The sequence below is a fragment of the Sturnus vulgaris genome, chromosome W (assembly GCF_052056855.1).
Source record: "Sturnus vulgaris isolate bStuVul1 chromosome W, bStuVul1.hap1, whole genome shotgun sequence".
In the NCBI taxonomy this organism is placed as follows: domain Eukaryota; kingdom Metazoa; phylum Chordata; class Aves; order Passeriformes; family Sturnidae; genus Sturnus; species Sturnus vulgaris.
In genome coordinates this window covers 34066886-34090550 of record NC_142282.1, presented here as the reverse complement: position 1 = coordinate 34090550, position 23665 = coordinate 34066886, and the positions used below count along the sequence as shown (strand labels likewise).

The window sequence follows — 23665 nt, the reverse complement described above, 5'->3', positions numbered from 1 at the left end:
GGGGCTGCAGCCCAGCCCCAGAAAGGCTGATTAACACCTCGGCTGCCCCCCCCCAACACAGCCTGAGCCTGGCCCAACTCCTGTAGTTGTGTTAAACTTTAACTCTTTAGTGCTCAGATATGATTTGCAAAGCCTCCAGCCTTTCCTTTGAATATGAAAGGGAATAAGAAGATTTCTGAAGTCAGTGATGTAAGAGCTAAGTTTTTAAGATGGAAAGAGAATGAGAAGATGCTGAAATGGCTGAAAATCTTTTTGTGAAATTGTAGGAATGAACTGATGTACTGAATATTCCTATAAACCATGGAAAGAGACATGGGGGGATGGAAATGTTCCACTTAATAGATAATTGGACTAAAAAGCACCTGTGTTGAGAATTTCTGTCCTGAGAAAAGAAGGAGATTTTGGTTTTCTGAAGATGAAGCCTGAGCAGAGAAAAAGGAGACAGAGAGAATCTTTGCGGTTGAACATTTCATTCTTAAAAGTAATACCCCATGAGACAGACATGGCCCACATCTACAACTTTGGGATGGTTGTAGAGTTGGGAGGAGCGTCACGGTTGCAGGTTCCCGGGCGGATGCAAATCGTGAAAGATAAAACCACAAGAGAACTGTTTTTTTCCTTCTTGTGGGAAAAATCCCTACAACTTCAACAGGAAGAAGCTTCTCTCTCCAGAAGTGAACTGAGAAAGACTAAATTGGGCACTGACCGAAGTATTTGTTATATGTTTGTTTTGTTGTTATGAAGTTTGGGAGAGGGAGGGAAGGAGTGATCTAAAAAATCTTATTCTGAAATTTTTTTTTTCCTCTCTTTTTGTTTGTGTAGTTAATAAATTTTCTTTTATACTCTCTCAAGTTTTAGGCCTGCCTTGCTCTTTTGCTCCTGGTTCTATCTCACAACAAGAAAAATAAGTTTATTCAAATTGGCAACTCAAACTCAAGACATTAATTTGGTGCGTTGGCCGGGAAAGTCAAAATTAAACCAAGACACTCTCCAGAAACCTCTCTTATCTAGGCTAAAAGATCCTATTTTCACAAGAACCAGGTCATAAACTGAGATGGAAGACATCTCAGGAGATCAGATCATCCAACAGCTCAGCGTAAGAATAGCTCTGAAGTCAGATCAACTAGCTTAGGGCTGTGTCTGTTTGAATTTTGAAAATTACCAGGAATTGAAATGCTTCAAGGAAGAGAACTCTGGGTGGCTCCAGAAACAGCCTGAGAAACTCAAGCAAACTCGAAACCTCAGAAACTACCACTGCTTTCTCTCCCTCAACCCAAGCAGTCACAAAGAAGAAGTGTTCCCAGCAGGCTGGGATAGCACACATATACACTACATATACATGACAGGCATCGCCAGCAGCCACATCCTGCTCCTTTCTGTGGCTGGCAAGAGTGAGACTGGATGTTTACATGTGAGCAAACTGGGTCCCTCCAGCAGCTCAGACACTCAGCCTGCCCAGTGACCCCACTGAATTCCAGTATTTGCACTGTCCCAAGGCCACAGCACTACTCCGCTTGCTGGCACAGACCATCACACGCCTCCTAAATCAGTCAGGACTCCCCTCGTCCCACAGCCAGCACCCCACTTGCTCTCCCCCAGGCCACTGCCATTGTTCACCAACTTCTCCACTTTGATCTTTGCTGGTGCTCTCAACACTGGCACACCCAGATGTTCTGCAGCTGTTGTCTCCTGGTGGAAAGGACTTGTAAAGCCATGTTTCCTATCAGGACTTCCACAACCTTTCAAAGCAACCTTTTCTGAGGTATGAACAATCTCATTCAAATGTCAACATTTCTTTTCCCATATGTGAAATCAGAATTTCCTTCTTCCAGGCATGCTCAAAACAAGGCACAAACCAGATGGTGCCTTCTGTTTCACATGCTGACTTGTTTGTAAACAATGCTAGGAGAATACCTGTTTTGATCCAAGCTAATCTCTGGCCCGTATAGTGCATTCGGTAGTTAGTTTTGCTTTGCTATTTACTTGATGTCGCATTGAATTGTTGAATCATAAACAGACTATCTGACAGCATAGCAGCAGAGCAGCGATGAATAAATGCAAGTACCATCTGCTCCTTTACCAACTTTTCCATTTCCATATTCACAGTTGGGGGATTCTGTATTTCTTCACTTGCCATAAATTCTCTGCAGGATGGAAAGTAGATATGTAGAATGGAATCACCTGATATATGTGATATCATATGTGATATTACATAGAAAGAAAAAATGATCAAGTATTACTTTGATAGAAACCAAAAGTGAACACTAGCCACTTTATGTTGCTCATTGTGCAAAAGAAGACTGCCACATTTTTGACCTGAAACTCTCAACTACACACTTCTTTTGCATGAGCTTCCAGTCCTTGACTCTCCCTTGCCATTTCAGTTGATGCCATTTTTCTTTCTCAAGCTCTGATTTCATTTGATTCAAGAGGAGCTTGGCAGTTGCCCTCTCATTATCCAGCAGTGCTCTCTTTATATTCAGTGCATTAAAAAATAAAACCAGAAGTAGAAGTAGCATACGACATGCAAAAAGAAACAAAAAATTGTCTATTCTACAGAAAATGTGGGGAGAAAAGAACACAAATGACAACCAAAACCCTGCCAAGTAGAAATTTCTTCTATATTTCAATGATTGATAGGCAGAAAAAATGAATTTCATTTGGGGAAAGGAAGACATTCTAGGAATATTCAGACTGCTATCTTGCCCCAGGTAAAACATTTACCATGGCCTCAGCGTTAATGAGCTTGTGAACATCAGCTGCCAAGAGGAAGGACACTTCCTCCAGTTTCACAGAATACTTGGTCAGTACATCTGCTATCTGTGCAATCAAAGAATACAGAAAAGCAACAACAATGAAAAGTAGAACTCAAATATCAATTTCCCAAGTTAAAATCTACATGAACTGACGGCTTTTTCTCGCCCCCAAAATAGGGTTTTTTACCCTTCCTCCAGACTAGCTCGGGTGTTATGGTGAAATTCCCCTGGGCCCTAGCCTCAGGGACGTAGTTAAGATATCAAAAGAGGCTCTTTCCCCTAATAAAGTTACAGGTTTATTTCTCGTGGGTAGTGAGTGAAAAAAGGGAAAGGAAAAAGGGAGAAAAGAGCGGGGGAAGAGGGAAAAGTGCGGGGTAAAAGAGAAGGGGAAGACCGCGGGTAAGAGCGTGGGGGGAAAAAGAGCAGGGTAAGAGAGAGAAAAGAGGGGGAAGAGAACGGGGGAAGACAACGGGAGAAGAGCGCTGGGGAAGAGAGCGAGGCCAGGGGGTACTGATCTTTTCTAGGGTCTGGAAAGGGGGGGCAGGGAGAAATTGGATCCCAGCCAGCTCTGTGTGGCCAGGAGGGGAAAGGGACCAAGATACAGGGCACAGCAGGGGTCACGGGATGTACCATTTACAATGTATCTAGGAAATGCAACATGAACAAGACAATTTTTCCATTCAAGTGAATTCAATTTAATTACTTCATTAACTACATCGGTATCATTCTCATGTTCAAGAATAGAATTCAAAGAATCAACGTTGCTTCTTCTGAGACATTGAAGCCTGAGTAGATCCCAACTTCAAATCTATTAGGAGGGCATGAAAGCAATACCTGCTACATTTAGTACATGTAAACTACAAAGACATCTAGAACAGCTCTAAAAGAGGAACAAACCCATGAACTTTGAAGGAGACGCTAGCAAGAAATGTGGAAATAGGCTTTATCTGCCCAGGGCTTTTCCCAAAAGCTTGGGCACTCCTTGGCGTCAGTGGGAGTCTCTGTCTCATTATTCAGCAGCTGGCTTGGGGTAAAAAAGGATGCATGCAATCACTTCATTCCTGTTCATGACATAAACTTACTGCATCATCATGGAAGCCATTTACGTGGAAATATAGCCTAAAAAATCGGTGTCAGACTGGGTACATATCTAGATTGCTATGAGCAAAACCAATTACTTTTTAACCGGAAAGCCATACAATATGCCGGCCATGGCAAATATTAGTCTACTAGCCCTGCGCTTCAACGGGCAGTGAGCAGTTCATTACACCAAATTTACGTTTGGCAAGGAGACAGTCTATTTATTACAAGCCCCTAGTTCTAGAACCAAGAATTCAGGAGTTGCTCATTCCCAATGAAAATCTGTCCATTTCAGACCTTTGGGGTTTTATGCTTCTGTTCTTTACCTGTCTTGAGTGTGGCTTTCTTCTGAAGTCACTGACAGGTGTTTTTCCAACACATTTCTGCTGATTACATGGTAATTGCATGGCATCAGCAGACATCTCTGCATGTCTCTTTAAAGTATGCTTTTTGCTCTTCTTAGAGGACCTTGTCTTCTTCTTTCCTTCACCCAAAAGGTGGGCTAAGTGAGCCTTCAAAGAACCATCATCTCAACAATTAGAATTCTTTCAAACCTACTGAATGGAGAACAGCCACAAAAAAAATTTAAAATAAAACCTAGTACGTGAAAGACAGCAGAAGAGAAAGGTAAAATAATGAATCCTACATGCCACATGCATAACTCTCTTCATTCTAGGCTATTTTCAAAATGAGAAAACAAAAAAAAATCATCTTTTCCTCAGAGAGGAAAAGTGGAGTAACTGGATTGTGTTGCCTTGCTTACAGTTACCAGAAAAGTCAACAGCAGAGTTGAAAACTCCTGAAGCTGGCTAACTACACCTCTAAATGTTTTACTACTGTGTTATGATTCTGTCTTCAGTTAATAGAACCTGATATACAACAAAGAGATGGGAGCACATGGAGATGCATTGGAGAGTCCACGCTGGAGGTAACACATTCATTTTTTACTCAAACAGATCCAAATTAGCAATGTTGTAAATGACCTGGGGCCATTTCAACAGCCAGCAAACTGACTGACACAACCAACCTTTGGCTTTTATTCAATCCTTTGCTTGTTTTACCTGGGCCTTGAAGATCTCTCTGCAGCCTTCCTCTCTGCATATATATCACAGTCGTCCTATTGAGAACCCATGGCTCATCACAGCTGCTTGGCCAGGCCTGTTTCCAAAAGAACTGGCAACTACAAGCTGGGAGCCAAGAGATACAACAGTTCACTTGGAAAAGGGCCTTCCATGAATCCTAGAATCCCAGAATGGTTTGGACTGGAAGCGACCTTAGAGATGATAGATTATCTTCTTCCCACATCCTGACATGGGCAGGGACACTTTTCCACTAGTCCAGGTTGCTCCATGTCCACTCCAGCCTGGCCCTGGACACTTCCTGCCATGGGGCTCCCACACAGCCTCTTTGAGCAACATGTGCCAGGCCTCAGCACCCACACAAGGAAGAATTCCTTTCCAATATCCCATCTACCCCCGCCCTCTGGCACTTTAAATCTATGCCCCCGTGTCCTGAGAGTCCAGACCCATTTCCAAGGTCTCTCCCCCGCTATCTTGGAGTCCCAGCAGGCACTGCAAGGGGCTTGAAGGCCGCCCTGGAGCCTTCTGTTCGCCAGATTGGACGCCCACAGCTCTCCCAGTCTGTCCTAGAGCAGAGGAGCACCAGCTTTCAAAGCTGCTTAGCAGCCTCCTACCCGTGAAACTCGACGCCACCGCTGGCCTTTTGGGCCCTACGGATATTGCTTCCGCTGTCGCTCAGGGTCACTCCCGGCTCTCTCCCTGCCCCCCATGGGGCTCTCAGGCGATGCCATTCGGCGGCCACCCCTGCAGTTGTCAGACCAACGGGGGTCTGGCAGCCGGACCAGCCACATCCACAATCCACAGTGTCCTCGGCGGCTGGTGCAGGCTCATGGCAGCCCACACACCCGGAAGCAGAGCTCTGGAACAGAGGATCATAGCCCCACATTTGTGCTCGTCTTTGCACAAGGCAGGCCGGACTTGCCATGCCCGGCCTTTTCAGTTCAGCACGAGAATGAGAATACACCAGCACCATGGGGAGGAATCCTCTAAAGACTCCCTCATGCGTGTTCTCTCTATGTTATGCCTAGGCACTTGCCATTCCTGAGGCTACAGTAACGCCTTTTTTACCTTGAGGGTAAGAAATGCCATTGTTTTGGTGTGCAGCTAAAGGTGCAGCACAGGCAGGCCTAGGCAAAAGCTGGGGCAGTGCCCTTCCTCACACCTTTCCTGTGGTGTACTCCATGCAGCTAGAGCGAAGCGAGAAGGACGCAAGGAAGAAGAAGGCATTCTTAAAGTAGCCCTCTGTCAAGCAGCCCTGAAATGGCACATAACACATGGCGTCTTGCTGCCCTGCATTCTACACACTCGCAGCCCCTTTTGCTGACTTGCAAAAGTTGCTACCAGAGCAGTGGGGGCCAGATTGAAGAGGCAGTGCCTAGGTTCACCTTCTACTTATTGCACGTAAGCCCCCTCCAGCTCCTCGCTGCACTCTGTATTTCCCTTCTCTGCGGCATTTACCCTGGTGCTCTCTGCAACTTGGCGCCTCGAAGTGACCGCCAATGTTTCCACAGCGGGCTGCAAGGGAACCAAGGAGCAGCACAAGCAGCAGTGCTTCAGCTTGCACCTTTCGATTGCTAAGGGCGCTTGGGAAGGCAAGCGAGAGGCAGCCACCTTCCTCTCCTAGTAGCCTGTAAGGTGGTGCACACAAGCACGGTACTTGTGCGGCTTCGTTCACCGCCCTTCCCCACGCCTGGCGCCGCTTTCAGTCCCCGGCGGCCAGAAGCCCCTGAGGCAGCGACACATAGCCAGCAGTGTGCCGGCAGCCTAGCGCTCGAGAACGCTGCTTCTGCCCAAGTCTGCTTATTGCGTGCACCTTTGTTCTCAGAGCTCCTTGCAACAGTCTGCCTCTCTCGCAGTTGGAATGGAAAACGAAAGCTTTTTGCCTAGGCCCTTCACAGAGATCTGTTGCCAGGACGAGAAGGTCCTGTGGACGGAGCTCGCCCCCGATGCGAGGAAGCTGCTATTAGCACCGCATTGCAGGGGCACTTCTTGCTCCTTGAATACGTGCTCAGCACTCTCCGAATTCGCTGCTACCACCACGGTCCTTCTCAGCTGCAAGTAGCAGCGCTCACAGTACATAGAGCTTCGCATGGACCTAGGACCTGGAGGGACATATCTCACACGAAAATGTGCCAGGACAGAGACGTGTTCTACATTGTCCCTTGTCGTCATCCAGTTTGTGCTTCTGCTGCTTCTGCTGTTAAGAATGGCTCCTTGAAAGACGAGCGAGAGCATCTTTCTGGGTGCATTGCCCTGAGTGAGAGCTCGCTAGGGGCTTTGCACTAGGAGCCAAGGCAACAGGGCTTGCTTGCCCCCAGAACTGAGGACAGGCTGTTGGACAGAGCTGAAACTGGCCCCAGGCGTTGAGCTCTCTCCGGACAACAGATGGTGAAGAACGAAGCCGCTTGCGAGGGCAGTGCAGCGAAGAGCACAGGAGCAGTCAAAGAGCTCCTTCACAATCGCTTTCAGTTCTCAGTGCCCTTGATGCTTGGAAAAGTAGCTCACAGCCGTTGCACACCAGGGCAAAAGCTGGGGCAGTGCAGTTCCCCACACCTTCGCTGTGGTGTACTCCATTGTTGGGGGTTGAATGCTTCCCTTTTCTTTCTGTGGAATTTATCCCATTTTTATGCTAATTGGCTACATCTTTAGGTAATGTTCTCTCCCAGGGAGGTGTGTGGAGGGAGGGGGGATGAAACGGGAAAAAGGAAATGCGGGCTGGAAAACTCTCTTGTTTGGCCCGTGGGGGGAGACGACGCCCCGTGCTCCTATCTGGCATCTCCCCTGCCACCCCAGCGCTGAGATCCACTCTCCCTGCCTTTGGACATCGCTCTGCTGCTCTCCCACCTCACCCTACTACCTCCGGACACTCTGCCTAGCATCATGACCGACACCATGAGGAGGGAGTCACTTTCCTCATTACTCTCACCCTTGGGCCGCTGTCGCTGTCACTCCAGCCCTCTTCAACTGTGCGGGACCAGACCTACCCCCACAGCACAGGTAACTGAGCACAAGGAGAAGGCCTGCGGCCAAAAGGGACTGTCATACTGTTCGGTTCTGTTGTCAAATTTATAGCTGTTGTTGTTTTCTGCCTTCTTAGATATCTGTAAAGAACTGTTATTCTTATCCCCACATCTCCTGCCTGAAGGCGTCTGATTTGGACCTAAAATAATTAAAAGGGAGGGGGGTTGCACTCTGCATCGCAGGAAAGGGGCTCTTGCCTTTCCTTAGACCATACCTGTCTTTCAAACCCAGACAGATTTTGGTGCCCGGAATGTGAGGCATTCCCTGAGGGCATTGAGAGAGGGGTAGAAAAGGGCATAACAGTTCTTGAATTACCCAAGCTTGTGGTAGGTGACACCATGCTGTCCAGCTTACCCTGGATTGGCTTCCATGTGGTCACTGCTATATCTCTCCCATTTGCAAGGCCTTTTTTAAACATGAGTGTCATAACCTAGGTTACTGTGGGTATTATCCGGTTCATTTTGTGGGTTGATCAGTTGAGGAATTCATGGATTTTTAATTCTCTCTGGAAGATGGCCACATGGATTCAGACATCGCACTCTAAGTGTGTGTTTCTGGGGCTACTTCAATAATGGTACTTACTGTGAGGAAGTGGCAGCAGGTGAAATCTTCTCCAAACTCATCACACGGTTTTTGAAGTTCACCCCACCAGTCTTCAAGGGGTTCCAATCCGCTTTAAATGCTAATGACATTATACTGTGGCTAGTGTTGCTTATATCCCTGTTAAACCTGTTCTATCTAACATTCAGAGATAAGGGGAGATTGACTTGGATAACGACCCTGATACCTACCACAGGGACTAGGGATGTTACACCAGAGCCTGATCCTATCCAAGAGACTAGGGAGGTTACCCCAGAGCCTGACCCTGTTCCAGAGACTAGGGATATTAACCCAGAGTTTGACCCTGCCCCACAGCCCACGTTGGAACGGATCCACCTATATTGGGTGGGAGTGCTAGCGAAGGAGATACATGAGATGGGCCATATGCTGAAGGAGTACCTCTCCCCAGCTGGTGAGAAACCCTGCCCCTGCCTTAAAGAGGGAGACTCTGATGGTGCAGCAGTGGGACCCACAGACGTTACATCTGTCCAGGTTCCAGCTGAACTGCAAGGGCACTCAGCAGCAGCAGTTGCCCCTGTGGAAACTAGGAAGTCTAAGATGAAAACAAGGCACCCAGATAATAAGGGTCAGGAAGGGGGCCCCTCACAACCAGCAGGGGAGCCAGAAGTTGAGATCATCACTGAGTCCCTGTCATACGAGAGTCTCCATAACCTGCGAAAAGACATTGTACGATGGGGCCGTGAGCCTTTTACAACCTGGTTACTGTGGGTCTGGGACCTTATGGGCACAGGTGTGCAACTGGATGGTACTGAGGCAAGGAATTTGGGAGCCTTGACCCAGGACTCAGGTGTGGACCAAGTATTTGTAAGGGAGACAGGTCTCCTTTCCCTCTGGGAGCGACTTTTAATGAGTGTGAGAGAGAGATTTGTCCACAGGGAAAGAATGCAGGAGCACCACCAGAGAACGTGTTGGAATACCCTTGAGGAAGGGATCCAACAGCTGAGAGAAGTGGCAGTACTGGAGGTGCTCTTTGGGAGGGATGGACAGCATGACAATGACCCTGACAAGGTCAGGTGCACAGGGCAGAGGTTGTGGAATCTGGCAAACCTGGGCCCATCTCAATATACCCCCTTTATTGCAATGATTAATGCTGATACCAACCAAGTGACAGTGGGTTCTCTTGCCAACAGGCTCAGGAATTTTCAGAGTATGATGGCTGGCCCAATGCAGGCTCATGTCTCTGCTGTGGTTAAGGACCTCAGAGAGGAGTTTAAGGAGGAGATGAAGGAGATAAGGGAAGAGGTGAGGAAGATCAATGCAGCACCAGTGCGAGTCATGGACCCCAAAAGCAGAGCCCAACGCCCCCCAGCTAGGGAGAGAGGGTACACCCCACGTGCTGACCTGTGGTTTTTTTCTACGTGACCACGGGGAAGACATGAGAAGGTGGGATGGGAAACCCACTTCTGTCCTGGCAGCACGGGTGCGCCAACTCAGGGAGGGGAACACTAACAGAGGGAACTCCACTAAAGTGAAGGTAGCCTCAGCCTCCCATGACCAAGGTGCAGGGTATTACAGAAGGGAAGATGATCTGTCAGATCCCCTTGAAGGAACCTCCACTATGTATGCCCAGGAGAGAAATAATAACCAGGGCTAGAGGGGCCCTGCCTCTAGCCAGGGAGAGGCACGGGAAAACGGGATCTTTTGGACGGTGTGGATCCCATGGCCTGGCACATCAGAGCCACAGGAACACAGTGCATTGGTTGACACTGGTTCACAGTGTGCATTAATACCATCGGGACATGTCGGGAAGGAACCTGTTTCAATTGCCGGGGTTACGGGGGGATCTCAGGAATTGACTTTGCTGGAGGCTGAGGTGAGCCTGACTGGGAAAGAGTGGCAGAAACACCCAGTTATGACTGGCCCAGAGGCACCATGTATCCTAGGCATAGACTTCCTCAGGAGTGGCTATTACAAAGACACAAAGGGACTCAGGTGGGCTTTTGGAATAGCTGCTGTGGCAGCAGAGGACATTAAGAAGTTCAACACCCTGCCTGGGCTATCAGAAAACCCATCTGCAGTGGGACTCCTCAGGGTGAAAGAGCAACAGGTGCCAATTGCTACCTCAACAGTGCACCGCCGGCAGTACCGGACGAATCGAGATGCCGTGATCCCCATCCACAAGATGATCAGTGAGCTGGAGAGCCAAGGGGTGGTCATTAAAACCCACTCACCCTTCAACAGCCCCATCAGGCTTGTGCGTAAATCTGAAGGAGAATGGAGATTAACCGTGGACTATCGTGCATTGAATGAAATGACTCCACCACTGAGCGCTGCTGTGCCGGACATGCTGGAACTCCAGTATGAGCTTGAGTCCAAGGCAGCAAAGTGGTACAACACCATTGACATCTCCAGTGCATTTTTCTCCATTCCTCTGGCAGTAGAGTGCAGGCCTCAGTTTGCTTTCACCTGGAGGGGTGTGCAATACACATGGAACCGACTGCCCCGGGGATGGAAACACAGCCCCACCATCTGTCATGGATTGATCCAGGCTACACTGGAGAGGGGTGGATCTCCAGAACATCTGCAAAACATTGATGACATCATTCTGTGGGGGGACAGGGAAATGGAGGTATTTCAGAAAGGAGAAAAGATCATTGAGATTCTGCTGGGAGCCGGCTTCGCCATTCAAAACAACAAAGTCAAAAAGCCTGCCCAATAGATCCAGTTCCTGGGAGTAAACTGGCAAGATGGACGGCGCCAGATTCACAGTGAGGTCATCAATAAGATCACTGCAATGTCTCCACCAACCAGCAAGAAGGAAACACAAGCCTTCGTAGGTGCCATAGGCGTTTGGAGAATGCACATTGCTGAGTACAGCCAGATTGTGGGCCCTCTTTACCTGGTCACCCGCAAGAAGAACGATTTCCACTGGGGCCCTGAGCAGCAGCAAGCCTTTGCCCAGATCAAGCAGGACATCACTCATGCAGTAGCCCTTGGCCCAGTCAGGACGGGACCAGATGTGAAGAACGTTCTCTACTCTGCATCCGGGAACCATGGTCTGTCCTGGAGCCTGTGGCAGAAGGTGCCTGGTGAGACGGGAGGCCGACCACTGGGATTCTGGAGTCGAAGCTACAGAGGGTCCGAGGCCAACTATACTCAAACGGAGAGGGAGATCTTGGCCGCCTATGAAGGGGTTCAAGCCGCCTCAGAGGTGGTTGGCACGGAAACACAACTCCTCCTGGCACCCCGACTGCCCGTGCTGGGGTGGATGTTTAAAGGAAAGGTTCCCTCAACCCACCATGCCACTGACTCCACATGGAGCAAATGGATTTCCCTCATCACACAACGCGCCCACATTGGAAACCCGAATCGCCCTGGGATTTTGGAGATAATTGCCAACTGGCCGGAAGGGGAAGACTTTGGTCTTGGCGACAAAGAGGAACAGGAACAAGTGACCCGGGCTGAAGAAGCCCCACCATATAACCAACTGCCAGCAGAGGAAACATGCTATGCTCTTTTCACTGATGGTTCCTGACGCATTGTGGGGATGAACCTGAAGTGGAAAGCAGCCGTATGGAGCCCCACACGACAGGTCGCACAAGCTACCGAAGGAGAAGGTGGATCGAGTCAACTTGCTGAACTCAAAGCTGTTCAGCTGGCCCTGGACATTGCTGAAAGAAAGAAGTGGCCAAAACTCTACCTTTACACTGATTCATGGATGGTAGCCAATGCTCTGTGGGGTTGGCTGGAAAGGTGGAAAAAGGCTAACTGGCAACGTATGGGAAAGCCAATCTGGGCTGCCGATGAATGGAAAGACATTGCCACCCGGGTAGAGAAGCTGCCTGTGAAAGTCCGTCACGTAGATGCCCATGTCCCCAAGAGTCGGGCTAATGAGGAACACCGACACAATGAGCAGGTAGATCAGGCTGCACAGATAGAGGTGTCGAAGATAGATTTAGATTGGCAGCACAAGGGAGAGTTGTTCCTGGCTCGATGGGCCCATGATGCCTCAGGTCATCAGGGCAGAGATGCCACCTATAAGTGGGCATGAGACCGAGGGGTGGATCTAACCATGGACAGTATTTCTCAAGTTATCCATGAGTGTGAGACGTGCGCTGCCATCAAGCAGGCCAAGCGGGTGAAGCCCCTCTGGTATGGGGGGCGATGGGCCAAATATAAGTATGGAGAGGCCTGGCAGATTGACTACATCAAACTGCCTCAAACTCCCCAGGGCAAGCGCTATGTACTGACCATGGTGGAAGCCACCACTGGATGGTTAGAGACCTACCCTGTGCCTCATGCCACTGCTCGGAACACCATCTTGGGCCTGTAAAAAACAAGTTCTTGTGTGGCATGGTACCCCTGAGAGAATTGAGTCAGACAATGGGACTCATTTCAAGAACAGCCTTATACACACCTGGGCTAGAGAACACGGCATTGAGTGGTTGTACCATATCCCCTACCATGCACCAGCTGCATGGAAAGTTGAAAGGTTCAATGGCCTGCTTAAAACCACCTTGAAAGCACTGGGTGGGGGAACTTTGAAGAACTGGGAGATTAATCTACAAAAGGCCACATGGTTAGTGAGCACCCGAGGTTCCACTAATCGAGCAGGCCTTGCCCAATCTGAGCCCTTGGGAATATGAGATGGAGATAAGGTTCCAGTGGTACACATGAGAGGTATGCTAGGAAAAACTGTTTGGGTGAATCCTGCCTCCAGCAAAGACAATCCCATCCGTGGAGTTGTATTTGCTCAGGGACCAGGTTGCACCTGGTGGGTGATGGAAATAGTGGGGAGACCCGATGCATCCCCAAGGAGACGTTGTTTTAGGGTGAAATACCTATAGTACTGTGCCTATGTCTCTAACTGCATGTATGTATATATAATGCAACGGTTTAATTTGATATAGCATATTACTATGGGAGAAATTCAGGGGTGGATAATGTTGGGGGTTGAATGCTTCCTTTTTCTTTCTGTGGAATTTCTCCCATTGTTATGCTAAGTGGCTACACCTTAAGGTAATGGTGGGTGGAGGGAGGAGGGGGGGAAACCGGAAAATGAAAGGTGGGACAGGGGATCTGGAACAGGGGACGCTCTCTCTCGCTTGGCTACTGGAGTGGGAGGACAGCCCGGGCTCCGGTCTGGCATCTCCCCTGCCATCCCAGCACTGAGATCCACACTCCCTGCCGTTGGACATCGCTCTGGTGCTCTCCCACCTCAGCCTACTACCACCGGACACTCTGCTGAGCACCACGACCTACACCGTGACCGGGAGTCACTTTCCCATCCCGCTCACTCCTGGGCCGCCAGCATCACTCCAGCCCTCTCAGACTGCGCGGGACCTGTCCTGCCTACAGAACTGGTAACTGAGCGCAGGGAGACGGCCTGAGGCCAAAAGGGACTGGAGATGAGCTATACTGTTCTGTTCTGTTGTCAATTTTTATATCTGTTGTTGTTTTCCTGCCTTGTTATACATAAGCGAAGAACTGTTACCCTTATCCCCACATCTCCTGCCTGAAGGCCTCTGATTTGAACCTAAAATAATTAAAAGGGAGGGGGTTGCATTCTGCATCTCAGGAAGGGGGCTCTTGCCTTTCCTTAGACCACACCTGTCTTTCAAACCATAAGTAGACACTCATTGCAAAAAGGATCAGGGAGATGCCTAGGAAGAGTCTCTGGTGAATCCAGGAGACTATAGTGGAGGACTATTCAGTTTTCCAATCGCTTTCCTTAAAAAACTCTACAAAACCGTAATAAAAAAACAAACAAAGAAACAAAAAAAGCAGACCAAACCAACACACAAAAAACCCCAAACAATTATCCCCAAAGGGACAAAAAAAGCCCAAAAAAAGCCCACAAAAAACCCCACCAAAAACTGAAAAAAAACCACAAAACCAACACATCAAAAAATCAGGGTGAAGGTTTTTAGTAATTTTAAAAATAACAAAACAAAACAAAACAAAAAAACCCAGAAAGTCACATTTCCAAAGGTGCTGTCCCAACCTCTTCTCTCAGCAGGGAGGACATCCTGAAGTGGAGCCAGATGGAAGAAAGCGGGACAGGGCAGCACCTCGGCCATTGTCACAGGACGGCCCTGTGGCTGCCCCATTGCCAAAACCTGGACACATAAATCAAACACAGGTATGCACATGTGCTTAGACACAGCAAAAATATATTTGTCTGAAAAGAACACTGGTCCATTTATATCACTGGAAAGAGCATAATGCCTCGTCTCAGCTTTCTTTTCAGTCATTACAAATGTTTCGAAAATATAGGTGTGCAGAAAATGGAAATATCCAAGATCAACATGAGGACCAATAAGAAAGATTCCATTTTTGAAACTGCATTGGGAATCCTCTGCAGAAATTGACTCAGAGCTCTAAGATTTATAAAAAAGACCAAGAGTATTGGAGTCAATACAACACAGTGTCTGGAGGCTTCAGCTGGTTGCCTTGATTTCTCAAATATGATGGAGGAAGCGCCTTAGCAACTACAGCTGCCAGTTCTCTCAGGGCCCTGACATGCCTCTGGGTGGGTCCCATGGTCTTGCATGCTCAGGTTCCTCAAGTGGTCTGAAAGCTGACCTGCTACTATGGCTTAGAATCAAGTCCACCAGTCCAATAACCTGAGACATGTGGAAATGGTTACTGGCAGTAAAAATTGAGACCAACACTTGTTGAGTACCTCAGCCTTCTCCTTGTCTGTTGTCACTAGTCCTGTCTGGCTTATGGGGGTGGGGGGGAATAGGGTAGGTGTGATAGGTTTCTTTTCATCTCCCTTTTCCCACTGAAATACCCGTAGGTGCCTTTATTATTCTTATTTTTGGCATGCTTTTCCAAATTCAACTTCAACTGAGCCTTAGCTATACTGATCCCGTCCTCACACACTCATGTGTCACCACGGTATTTTTCCCATGATTTGTCTCCCTGTGTATTGTCTGCATATTACCTTCTTGCATCACATCTATTAATTTTCAATAACCTTCTGGCTTTAACTTGTTTTCAAAAAACCCTTTTTGAACCTTTTCACCTCAGAAATTCACCTGGGAAACACAAAGTCCCCAAAATTCACCCCGAAGTCCCCCCCCGGATGCTGAGCACTCACCTTTCAACTCCCAAAATTCCACAAATTCACCCCAAAATTCACGGGGGACCACCAAATCCCAGGGCTTCACCCCAAAATCCCACCTGCAACTCCCCAAATCCCTCAAATCACCCCCAAGACCCAGTCCCCCCAACACCTCCCAAATTCACCCCAAAATGTCTCCAATCCCCCTCAAAACCCACCCAGATACCCCCACATACACCAAATTCACTACAAGACCCAGCTGGGACTCCCAAAAATCACCAAAATTCCCTGAGAACCCTAAAATTCTCATGTATACCCTAAATTTCACCAAATTCCTCCCAAAATTCCACTGAGATCACTAAAATTCCACAAATTCCCCCTACAATTCAACTGGGACTCCCCACATTCTACAAATTCACCCCAGTCCTGGGGTACAATGCAAAAATGTGTATTCTATCATCATCTCTTAAAATGTGGGAGGGGTGGTGATCCATATCTCTGTGGGAGATATCCTATGCTGATGTATTGGGAATCCATATCGCCCTGGGATTCTGGAAATAATTACAAACTGGCCTGAAGGTGAGAGTTTTGGATTATCTTCTGACGAAGAAGAGGAGCAAGTGGCACGTGCTGAGGAAGCCCCACCATATAATGAGCTACCGGAGACTGAAAGACGATATGCCCTCTTCACTGATGGTTCCTGCCGAATTGTAGGCACTAACCGGAAATGGAAAGCTACAGTATGGAGCCCCACACGACAAGTTGCACAAGCTACCGAGGGACAAGGTGGATCGAGTCAGGTCGCAGAGCTAAAAGCTGTCCAGTTGGCTTTGGATATTGCTGAACGAGAGAAGTGGCCGAGGCTTTATCTCTACATTGACTCATGGATGGTAGCTAATGCTCTGTGGGGATGGCTGGATTGCTGGAAAAAGGCCAACTGGCAAAGCAGAGGGAAACCCATCTGGGCAGCTGAGATTTGGCAGGACATTGCTGCCCGAGTAGAGAAATTGACCATAAAGGTTCAACACGTGGATGCACATGCACCCAAAAGCTGGGCTAATGAAGAACATCACAACAAAGAGCAGGTGGACCGAGCTGCCAAAGTGAAAGTATCACAGGTGTATCTAGACTGGCAGCACAAGGGAGAAGCATTCCTAGCTCATTGGGCCCATGATGCCTCTGGTCATCAGGGGAGAGATGCAACATACCGATGGGCCCGTGACCGAGGGGTGGACCTTACCATGGACAGCATCTCACAAATCATCCACGACTGCGAGACCTGTGCCGCAATCAAACAGGCCAAGCGGGTGAAGCCTCTGTGGCACGGTGGATGATGGTCAAAGTACAGGTATGGGGAAGCCTGGCAAATTGACTACATCACCCTTCCCCAAACCCACCAGGGCGAGCGCAACGTACTGACCATGGTGGAAGCAACTACAGGATGGTTGGAAACCTACCCTGTGCCTCATGCCACTGCCTGGAACACCATCTTGGGCCTAGAAAAACAAGTCCTTTGGAGGCATGGTACCCCTGAGAGAATTGAATCATACAACGGAACCCATTTCAAGAACTGTCTTATCAACACCTGGGCCAAAGAACATGGTATTGAATGGATATATCATATCCCTTACCACGCGCCAGCGGCCGGGAAAGTTGAACGGTCTAATGGACTCCTTAAGACTACTTTGAAAGCACCAGGTGGTGGAACCTTCAGAAATTGGGAAATGAACTTGGCCAAAGCCACCTGGATGGTTAACACCCGAGGGTCCATCAGTCGAGCCGGTCCTGCCCACTCTGAACCCCTGCACACAGTGGATGGGGACAAGGTCCCTGTGGCACACATGAAAGGTATTTTAGGAAAGACTGTTTGGATTAATCCCACCACAGGCAAAGGCAAACCGATCTGTGGGATTGTTTTTGCTCAAGGACCTGGTTGCACTTGGTGGGTAATGCAGAAAGATGGGGAAACCCTTTGTGTACAGCAAGGAGACCTAATTTTTAGTGAGAACTATATGTAAGGTCTCAATTTGTATCATATATCTGTAACAGGGTATTGGTTTGAGTATGATGTAGAAGGTAATAGAATAAGGGGTGGATTATGTCCTGGGGTACAATGCAAAAATGTGTATTCTATCACCATCTGTTAAAATGTGGGAGGGGTGGTGATCCTTATCTCTGTGGGAGATATCCCCTGCTGATGTGCCATCTGATAAGATCAGGGGGATGGTCATCGTTATCTTTTCACAACCCATCCTTCCTCCAGAAGACATATTCTGTTAATGGGCCATTAAGTCCTATTGTGTGACTGATAAGATTACATCATCCCATTGGGAGATGCTCCAGCCAGGGGGAGGAGCCAAACATTTCCTACCTAGATAAAAACTGAGATTTGGAACACCAAGACAGTCCTTTCCACTGGATCCCCGAGGAAACTCGGACCTTTTTCCACATCATCGCTGGATCTTCGGAGGAAAACTGCACCTTCTACAGGAGCACTGCTTCAACTGAACCACATCTGTCATCCAGGAGGACTGCAGCCACCATTTATAGGGACTGCTACCAACACCCTGACTGACAGGGTGTCAGGTTGTATTTCTGACTTGTTGGTGGTTTTTCTTTTATATTACTGCATGTATTTTATTTTTTCTCTTTTCTCCGATAAAATTGTATTATTGACTTGGAGTCTCGCACTGGTTTTACTTTCAAACCAACACAACCCCAAACCTCGCTCCCTGGGATCCCCCAAAATTCCACAAATTCTTCCCCAAAATCAACTTGGGACCCCTCAAAACTCACCTGGATCTCCCCAAACCCCCCCCCCCCCACCCAATTCACCTGGGAACCCCCAAATCCCCAGAATTCAACCCAAAATTCACCTGGGACCCTAAAAACCTTTAAATTCCCTCCATAATGACCGGCACCTTTACACACTCCATTTTCCTACAAAAGGATCTAGAGCCCTGGGTGCTTCATATACAAACTAAACAGAAAAAACCTTTCTATTCATTCTCAGCAAAAAGAATTCCTATTCCTCCTTCTTTTTGACAAAAAGGCCCTCACTTTCAAACTTATTCTCTTGCTCACTTACCTGCATAATGCTTAGTCCCTGTTCTGCATGCTCATTTTCTTCACTTTTACAAGGAATCCTCTCCTCATCTTCTTCTTCCCCTGCTTCTTCCATTTCCTGTGCCTAGATCACCTGTTTCACTGTTAGATTTGTTTCTCCAGCTGATTTTTGACAACTGTCCCTATCTTGTGGCACCACTCGCTCAAGAGAGGTGATTGTCCTGCTCTGCTGTGGGCTGGGACTGCGCTCTCTTCAAGCCCTGGGGGCAATTTTAGATGCCACAACTTCAGAAAGACCTCAGGCTATTGGAGAAATGTCCAAAGGAAGGACATAGAGACCATGGAGGGGCTGGAGGGGAAGCCATACAAAGAGTGGCTGAGGGCATTTGGTTCAGCTGCAGAGAGGACACTGAGATCACACCTCACTTGGCACCTCTCAGCTCCTCTCAAGGGCAGCACAGGGACAGCTTTACTCTCTGCTCTCTGCGACAAGGGACAGGAGCCAAGGGAATGCCAGGAGCTGTGTCAGGGGACGATTAGGCTGGCTATCAGGGAAAGGTTTTTTCCCTCAGAGGCTGGTCAGGCACTGAATAGGTTCTCCAGGCAATGGGCACAGCCCCAAGGCTGCCAGAGATCCAGGAGCGTTTGGCCAATGCTCTCAGGGATGCAGAGGGTGGGACTGTTGGAGTGTCTGTGCAGGGCCAGGAGTTGGACTTTGACGATCCCTAGGGGTCCCTTCCGACTCAGGAAACTCTTACCATTTTCCCCTCTTTCCTCTCCTTGCACAATGCTCTCAGCTTACTGTTCCAACGTATGTTCCAGTTCTGAAACCTCAGCTACTTCTTTCCAGTTCAAGCACAGTTCTACTGGTTACAATCCAAAGATATACAGATTAAAAAACAACCAAAAATAAACACCTGTTTGGAATGTCGTGGTCTTATTTGGATCTCGAACTATGAAGTCGATTGTGCCTTGCAAGTTCTAAAAGCTAAACAACAACAAAAAACAACCACCACACCGTTTTAACATAGGGATTTGCTTTCTTCTAAGAAATCCATATCCCTTCTCAAAATGGATCTATTTCAGTAAGAGATCATCTTGAATAGATCACTTACTATCTAAAGAACCTGGAACACTCAAATCCGTAATGATAAGCCTGTTACCTTGTCGTTTTCTGTCCCAAAGGCAAATGAATTTGCTCAAGTGCCGTTTGTAACAAGGACAGAGTTCAAAGTATGGCTCTGAGAAATGTTTTGGTTTCCCTCTCCTATCTGTATCAAAAGCACTTTCTTCAATGGCTGAAACAATACTTGATATAGTCTGAATTTTAAAGGTCATGAAAATTTTCTCAAAAGTGGAATATTAATATAGCAGTCAGGTTTTAAACCAACAGGAATTTTTGTTTTACCTTTTTGAAGATTTCCTTCACACTAAAATCCTGGCTGATGGATACCTAGCAGAAATCAATTCCCACAAAATGCTTCCGGGTAAGCCATTACGTCATCCATTACAATTTGCTTCAGTGTCCCGTTCCTGTCCAATTGAAGGTCCCTGTTTAAGAGACTCAAGTTGGGAGGGAAATAAAATTAAATATGACTACAGTGCCTTTAAATCCAAATCGAACTTCCTGATCAATCTCATAAAACCTTTAGGCTAAATGTTGCCATTGATCTGTTTCTACTGAACACAATCACATCCTGGCTTGTTACAGGTTAATTCATTACAAAGAAAGAAATGCACAGAAGTTAAAATATTTCCAAAGAAGCATTTGACATCCTTCCTTTTGGTTGGGGAACCATTCCAACACTGTTGGCGGCCTAGTAGGAGCTCTGGCTCTGCAGCCTGTCTATAGAAAACTACCTTAGTTATGTTAAAGGTCTGTTCAAGGTTACCGTGTCCTTGGCGTGACTATAGGAGAAAAACAAAATCATAAATTTTAACGTTGAGATAAGCAAGAACAAAGGAAAAGACATCTGGGGAAGCAAGATCCTGTTTAGTTGACATACCATGTCCACTTCAAAGAGTATCTTACGCAATAACTAGACTGTAGAAAGATAGATCTTAGATGAACCAATAGAATTACTATTAACATATATACGTCTTTTGTGTAACCAATCGTACTCTTTGTAACAAACTCTAAGTAACCACTGAAAACGTATAAAAATCATCTCTTTGTTAAAAATAAAGACTCTGATCTTTGCATTCGTATTGAGTGCGTGTTATTGATTCCTGTTCTCCAGCATGAAAACCCCAGCATCTTGGTGACCCCGACGTGATGATCCGAAGGGGCCAGACTGCTTAACAGTCGGACTTTTATGTGGAGGGTCTCTGTGCGTGCCACCTATGGGAACGTTGACTTCCCGCAGCGGTTGTGACCTGACTTCCGAGAGAGGCACGAGTGGCCACTGTCGACCAGTGAGTTGGAGCCTTAGACGGCTGTAAAAAATTTGCAGGATAGGAAACACGGTATCAGCTATCGAGAAGGCTACTGTTGATGCCTTAATGAAACTTGCCCAAAAGTAAGGAGAGACTGTTGATCGGTCTTTGCTCGTGAATTTACTGTATTGGGCTAAACATCGTGTTTTTTTAAAAGACTCTACCGATGTTTTTAAAGAGACTACTTGGCAAGAAGTCGGGGCAGATTTGTGGGAAGCTATACAAGCTGGGAATAAGGAGGTAAAATCCTTAGCTCCTACGTACTGGCAGCTGCGCATGTTAATTGAACAAATGGGTGCTGAAATTGAGCTGGAACTCACAGCACAGACCATGGTCACTGCCGTAGCTGGTAAACTCACCCAAGAGTCTGCTACTGTCCCACCCGCGTACGTGTCAGCCCCTGCGGCCCATGGCCCCTATGATGATTTAATACCACCCTGGGACCCTACCGATGATCATAATGTGCCTTCCTTTGCACCCCCGGAACCTACGGCACCCTCTGCGCCCTCGGTACCTACGGCACCCCCAGTAACAATGAGCGTAGCGCCCGCTAATCCCACTAATACTGACCCCGTGTTACATCTGCCCTCACCTCCCACTTTCGACCCAGCGACTGTGCCTCTTCCCGAAGAAACAGGAATGGACACGGACGATTTACAGTCCACACTGCAAAAGCAGACCGAAACCATGCTTGAACTGTTAGGTGAAATGAAGCGGCTTGATAAGGGTTCGAAAAGTAAAACGATTCGGGAAGCATATAAAAAGGCCCATAACGCCATTCTCTCCAGCCTCAAAACTTTAGAGGAAAATTCTTTTTCTGCACCGAATACTTCTACATCTCAACGCCGACAGAACATTATCAATTTGGTTAAGGCGGGGGAGTGGGATATGCCTACTGCAAATCAATTTCTAACATCTAAAGGTTTACCCCCAATAATGCTTTCCGAAATTGAAAACACAAATGTTTCTCATTCTACAGAAAAGGAAGGGACGGGATTGTTAACTACCTTTAATGACTCTTTTCAGCGTTGGTGGAACAAAGGAAGGGAGGGAGGCTCGGGAGGCTCGGGAGGCTCGGGAGGCTCAGGGAGTTCGGGAGGCTCAGGGAAAGGTCCTGACAAAACTTCCATCCCCAAAGACCCTTCTTTTGACATGAATAAGAGGTGGAAAGGAGTGGTAACAAATGCTGAGTTGACGGGAGATTTTCAGTTTGTCTCAGCTCCGGTGGTGCGAGGAACTGGTGGTAATAATGCTTGGCAGCCCTTAGACTGGCAAATGATAGCAAGGGTTCAAAAATCTGTAATGGACTACGGTGTTGATAATCGCTTGGTAAGGTGGCAAGTAGAAGCATTGCTAAAATATCAAGAACTCGTCCCTGCCGACCTTAAGGCTATGTTTGAGCTTATACTAGGACCTACTAGTTATATGTTATTTTTAGCAAAGTGGCAACAAAGATTGGAGCTTAAACAATTAGATAATGTCAATTTGCCGCAAGGTGATCCTCTACGCTTTGCCACGCTAGATATGCTTATGGGAAATGGTCAATTCATCGATCCACAAAGACAGGCAATGTTAGGGGCTCGCATTTTAGCTCAAAGCAAATCTGCTGCTTTAGAAGCTTTTAACAACTTGCCCCAAGTAGGTAAGCCTCGACAACCTTATTTACATATTCAGCAAAAGGAAGATGAATCCTTTTTGTCTTTTGTGGACAGGATTAAAGAAGGAGTAGAGGTAGCACCAGATGTCCCTCCTGATATGAAAGATACTTTAGTAAAAGAAATAGCTATGCAAAATGCAAATGCCACCTGCAAGCGATTATTAGCAGCATTACCAGCTCGTATGACAATAATACAAATGATTGAACAATGTTCACGAGCCCCTTTAGAAATTGAAAAGGACAAAGCTCGAATTCATGCTGCTGCTTTAGCTGCAGCCATTACTCAAGCACACAAGCAAGGGAACGGGGACAAAGGCCCTCCCAATACATGCTATAATTGCGGTCATACCGGACATATTAGAAAGCATTGTCCTTCAAGTTTGGCAAAACAACAACAAAATAACAGTACGAACCTCACATCTACATCATTTGTCGGCACTTGCCGACGATGTGAAAAGTTTGGCCACAAGGCAAATGAATGCCGATCCAAATTTAAAAAGGATGGGACACCGTTGGCGGGAAACGAGATGAGCTGCAAGGGGGGGGCGGAGAACAAAAAGAACCCCTCAGTAGCCATGGCTGTCTCTACAACATGCTCCCCGCCACAAAAAGGAGCGCTAGAGTCTATTTGGTAACTAGAGACTCCGTGACTATTTTTGATGATTCTGTTACCGTCATCGATAGTACTACCAAAGGTCCACTAGGTGACGGTATGGCCGCATTATTGCTAGGGAGCTTGTCGGCCACTTTAGACAGCATTTTCGTTTTACCTGGTGTAATTGATGCTGATTATAGTGGTATTATCAGAATAGTAGTGAAAGTCTTTTCCCCACCAATGTTCATTCCACAAGGTAGTGTAATTGCTCAACTTGTTCCTTTTCTTCCCCAGGTTCCAACAGCTACTAATTCACAAAGATCTGGTGGTTTTGGTAGTACTGGA

General features: G+C 47.4%; 2 protein-coding genes across 2 annotated transcripts in view; one reads left to right on the top strand and one right to left on the bottom strand.

Annotated features, from left to right (window-relative positions):
- LOC148220104 (endogenous retrovirus group K member 8 Gag polyprotein-like) overlaps positions 1–16989 on the bottom strand; it is a 55890-nt gene extending 38901 nt beyond the window's left edge. The window contains exon 1 of the mRNA XM_088155783.1: positions 16983–16989. Coding sequence (XP_088011909.1) covers positions 16983–16989 — 7 coding nt within the window. The remainder of the gene's footprint in view (positions 1–16982) is intronic.
- Positions 16990–20975: 3986 nt separating this feature from the next.
- Positions 20976–23360, top strand: LOC148220103 (endogenous retrovirus group K member 10 Gag polyprotein-like). The gene is made up of 2 exons (XM_088155782.1): positions 20976–21051; positions 22174–23360. Exons 1-2 carry the CDS (start codon positions 20976–20978, stop codon positions 23358–23360), a joined length of 1263 nt encoding a protein of 420 aa, XP_088011908.1.
- Positions 23361–23665: the final 305 nt, after the last annotated feature.

What these genes read in the sequence shown, in the direction of transcription:
- LOC148220103 (XM_088155782.1), top strand. Translation starts at nt 20,976, where the DNA reads ATGGGAACGTTGACTTCCCGCAGCGGTTGTGACCTGACTTCCGAGAGA. An exon ending in TGGCCACTGTCGACCAGTGA is followed by an intron (nt 21,052 to 22,173) that starts GTTGGAGCCTTA and finishes CGGGAGGCTCAG; the next exon opens with GGAAAGGTCCTGACAAAACT.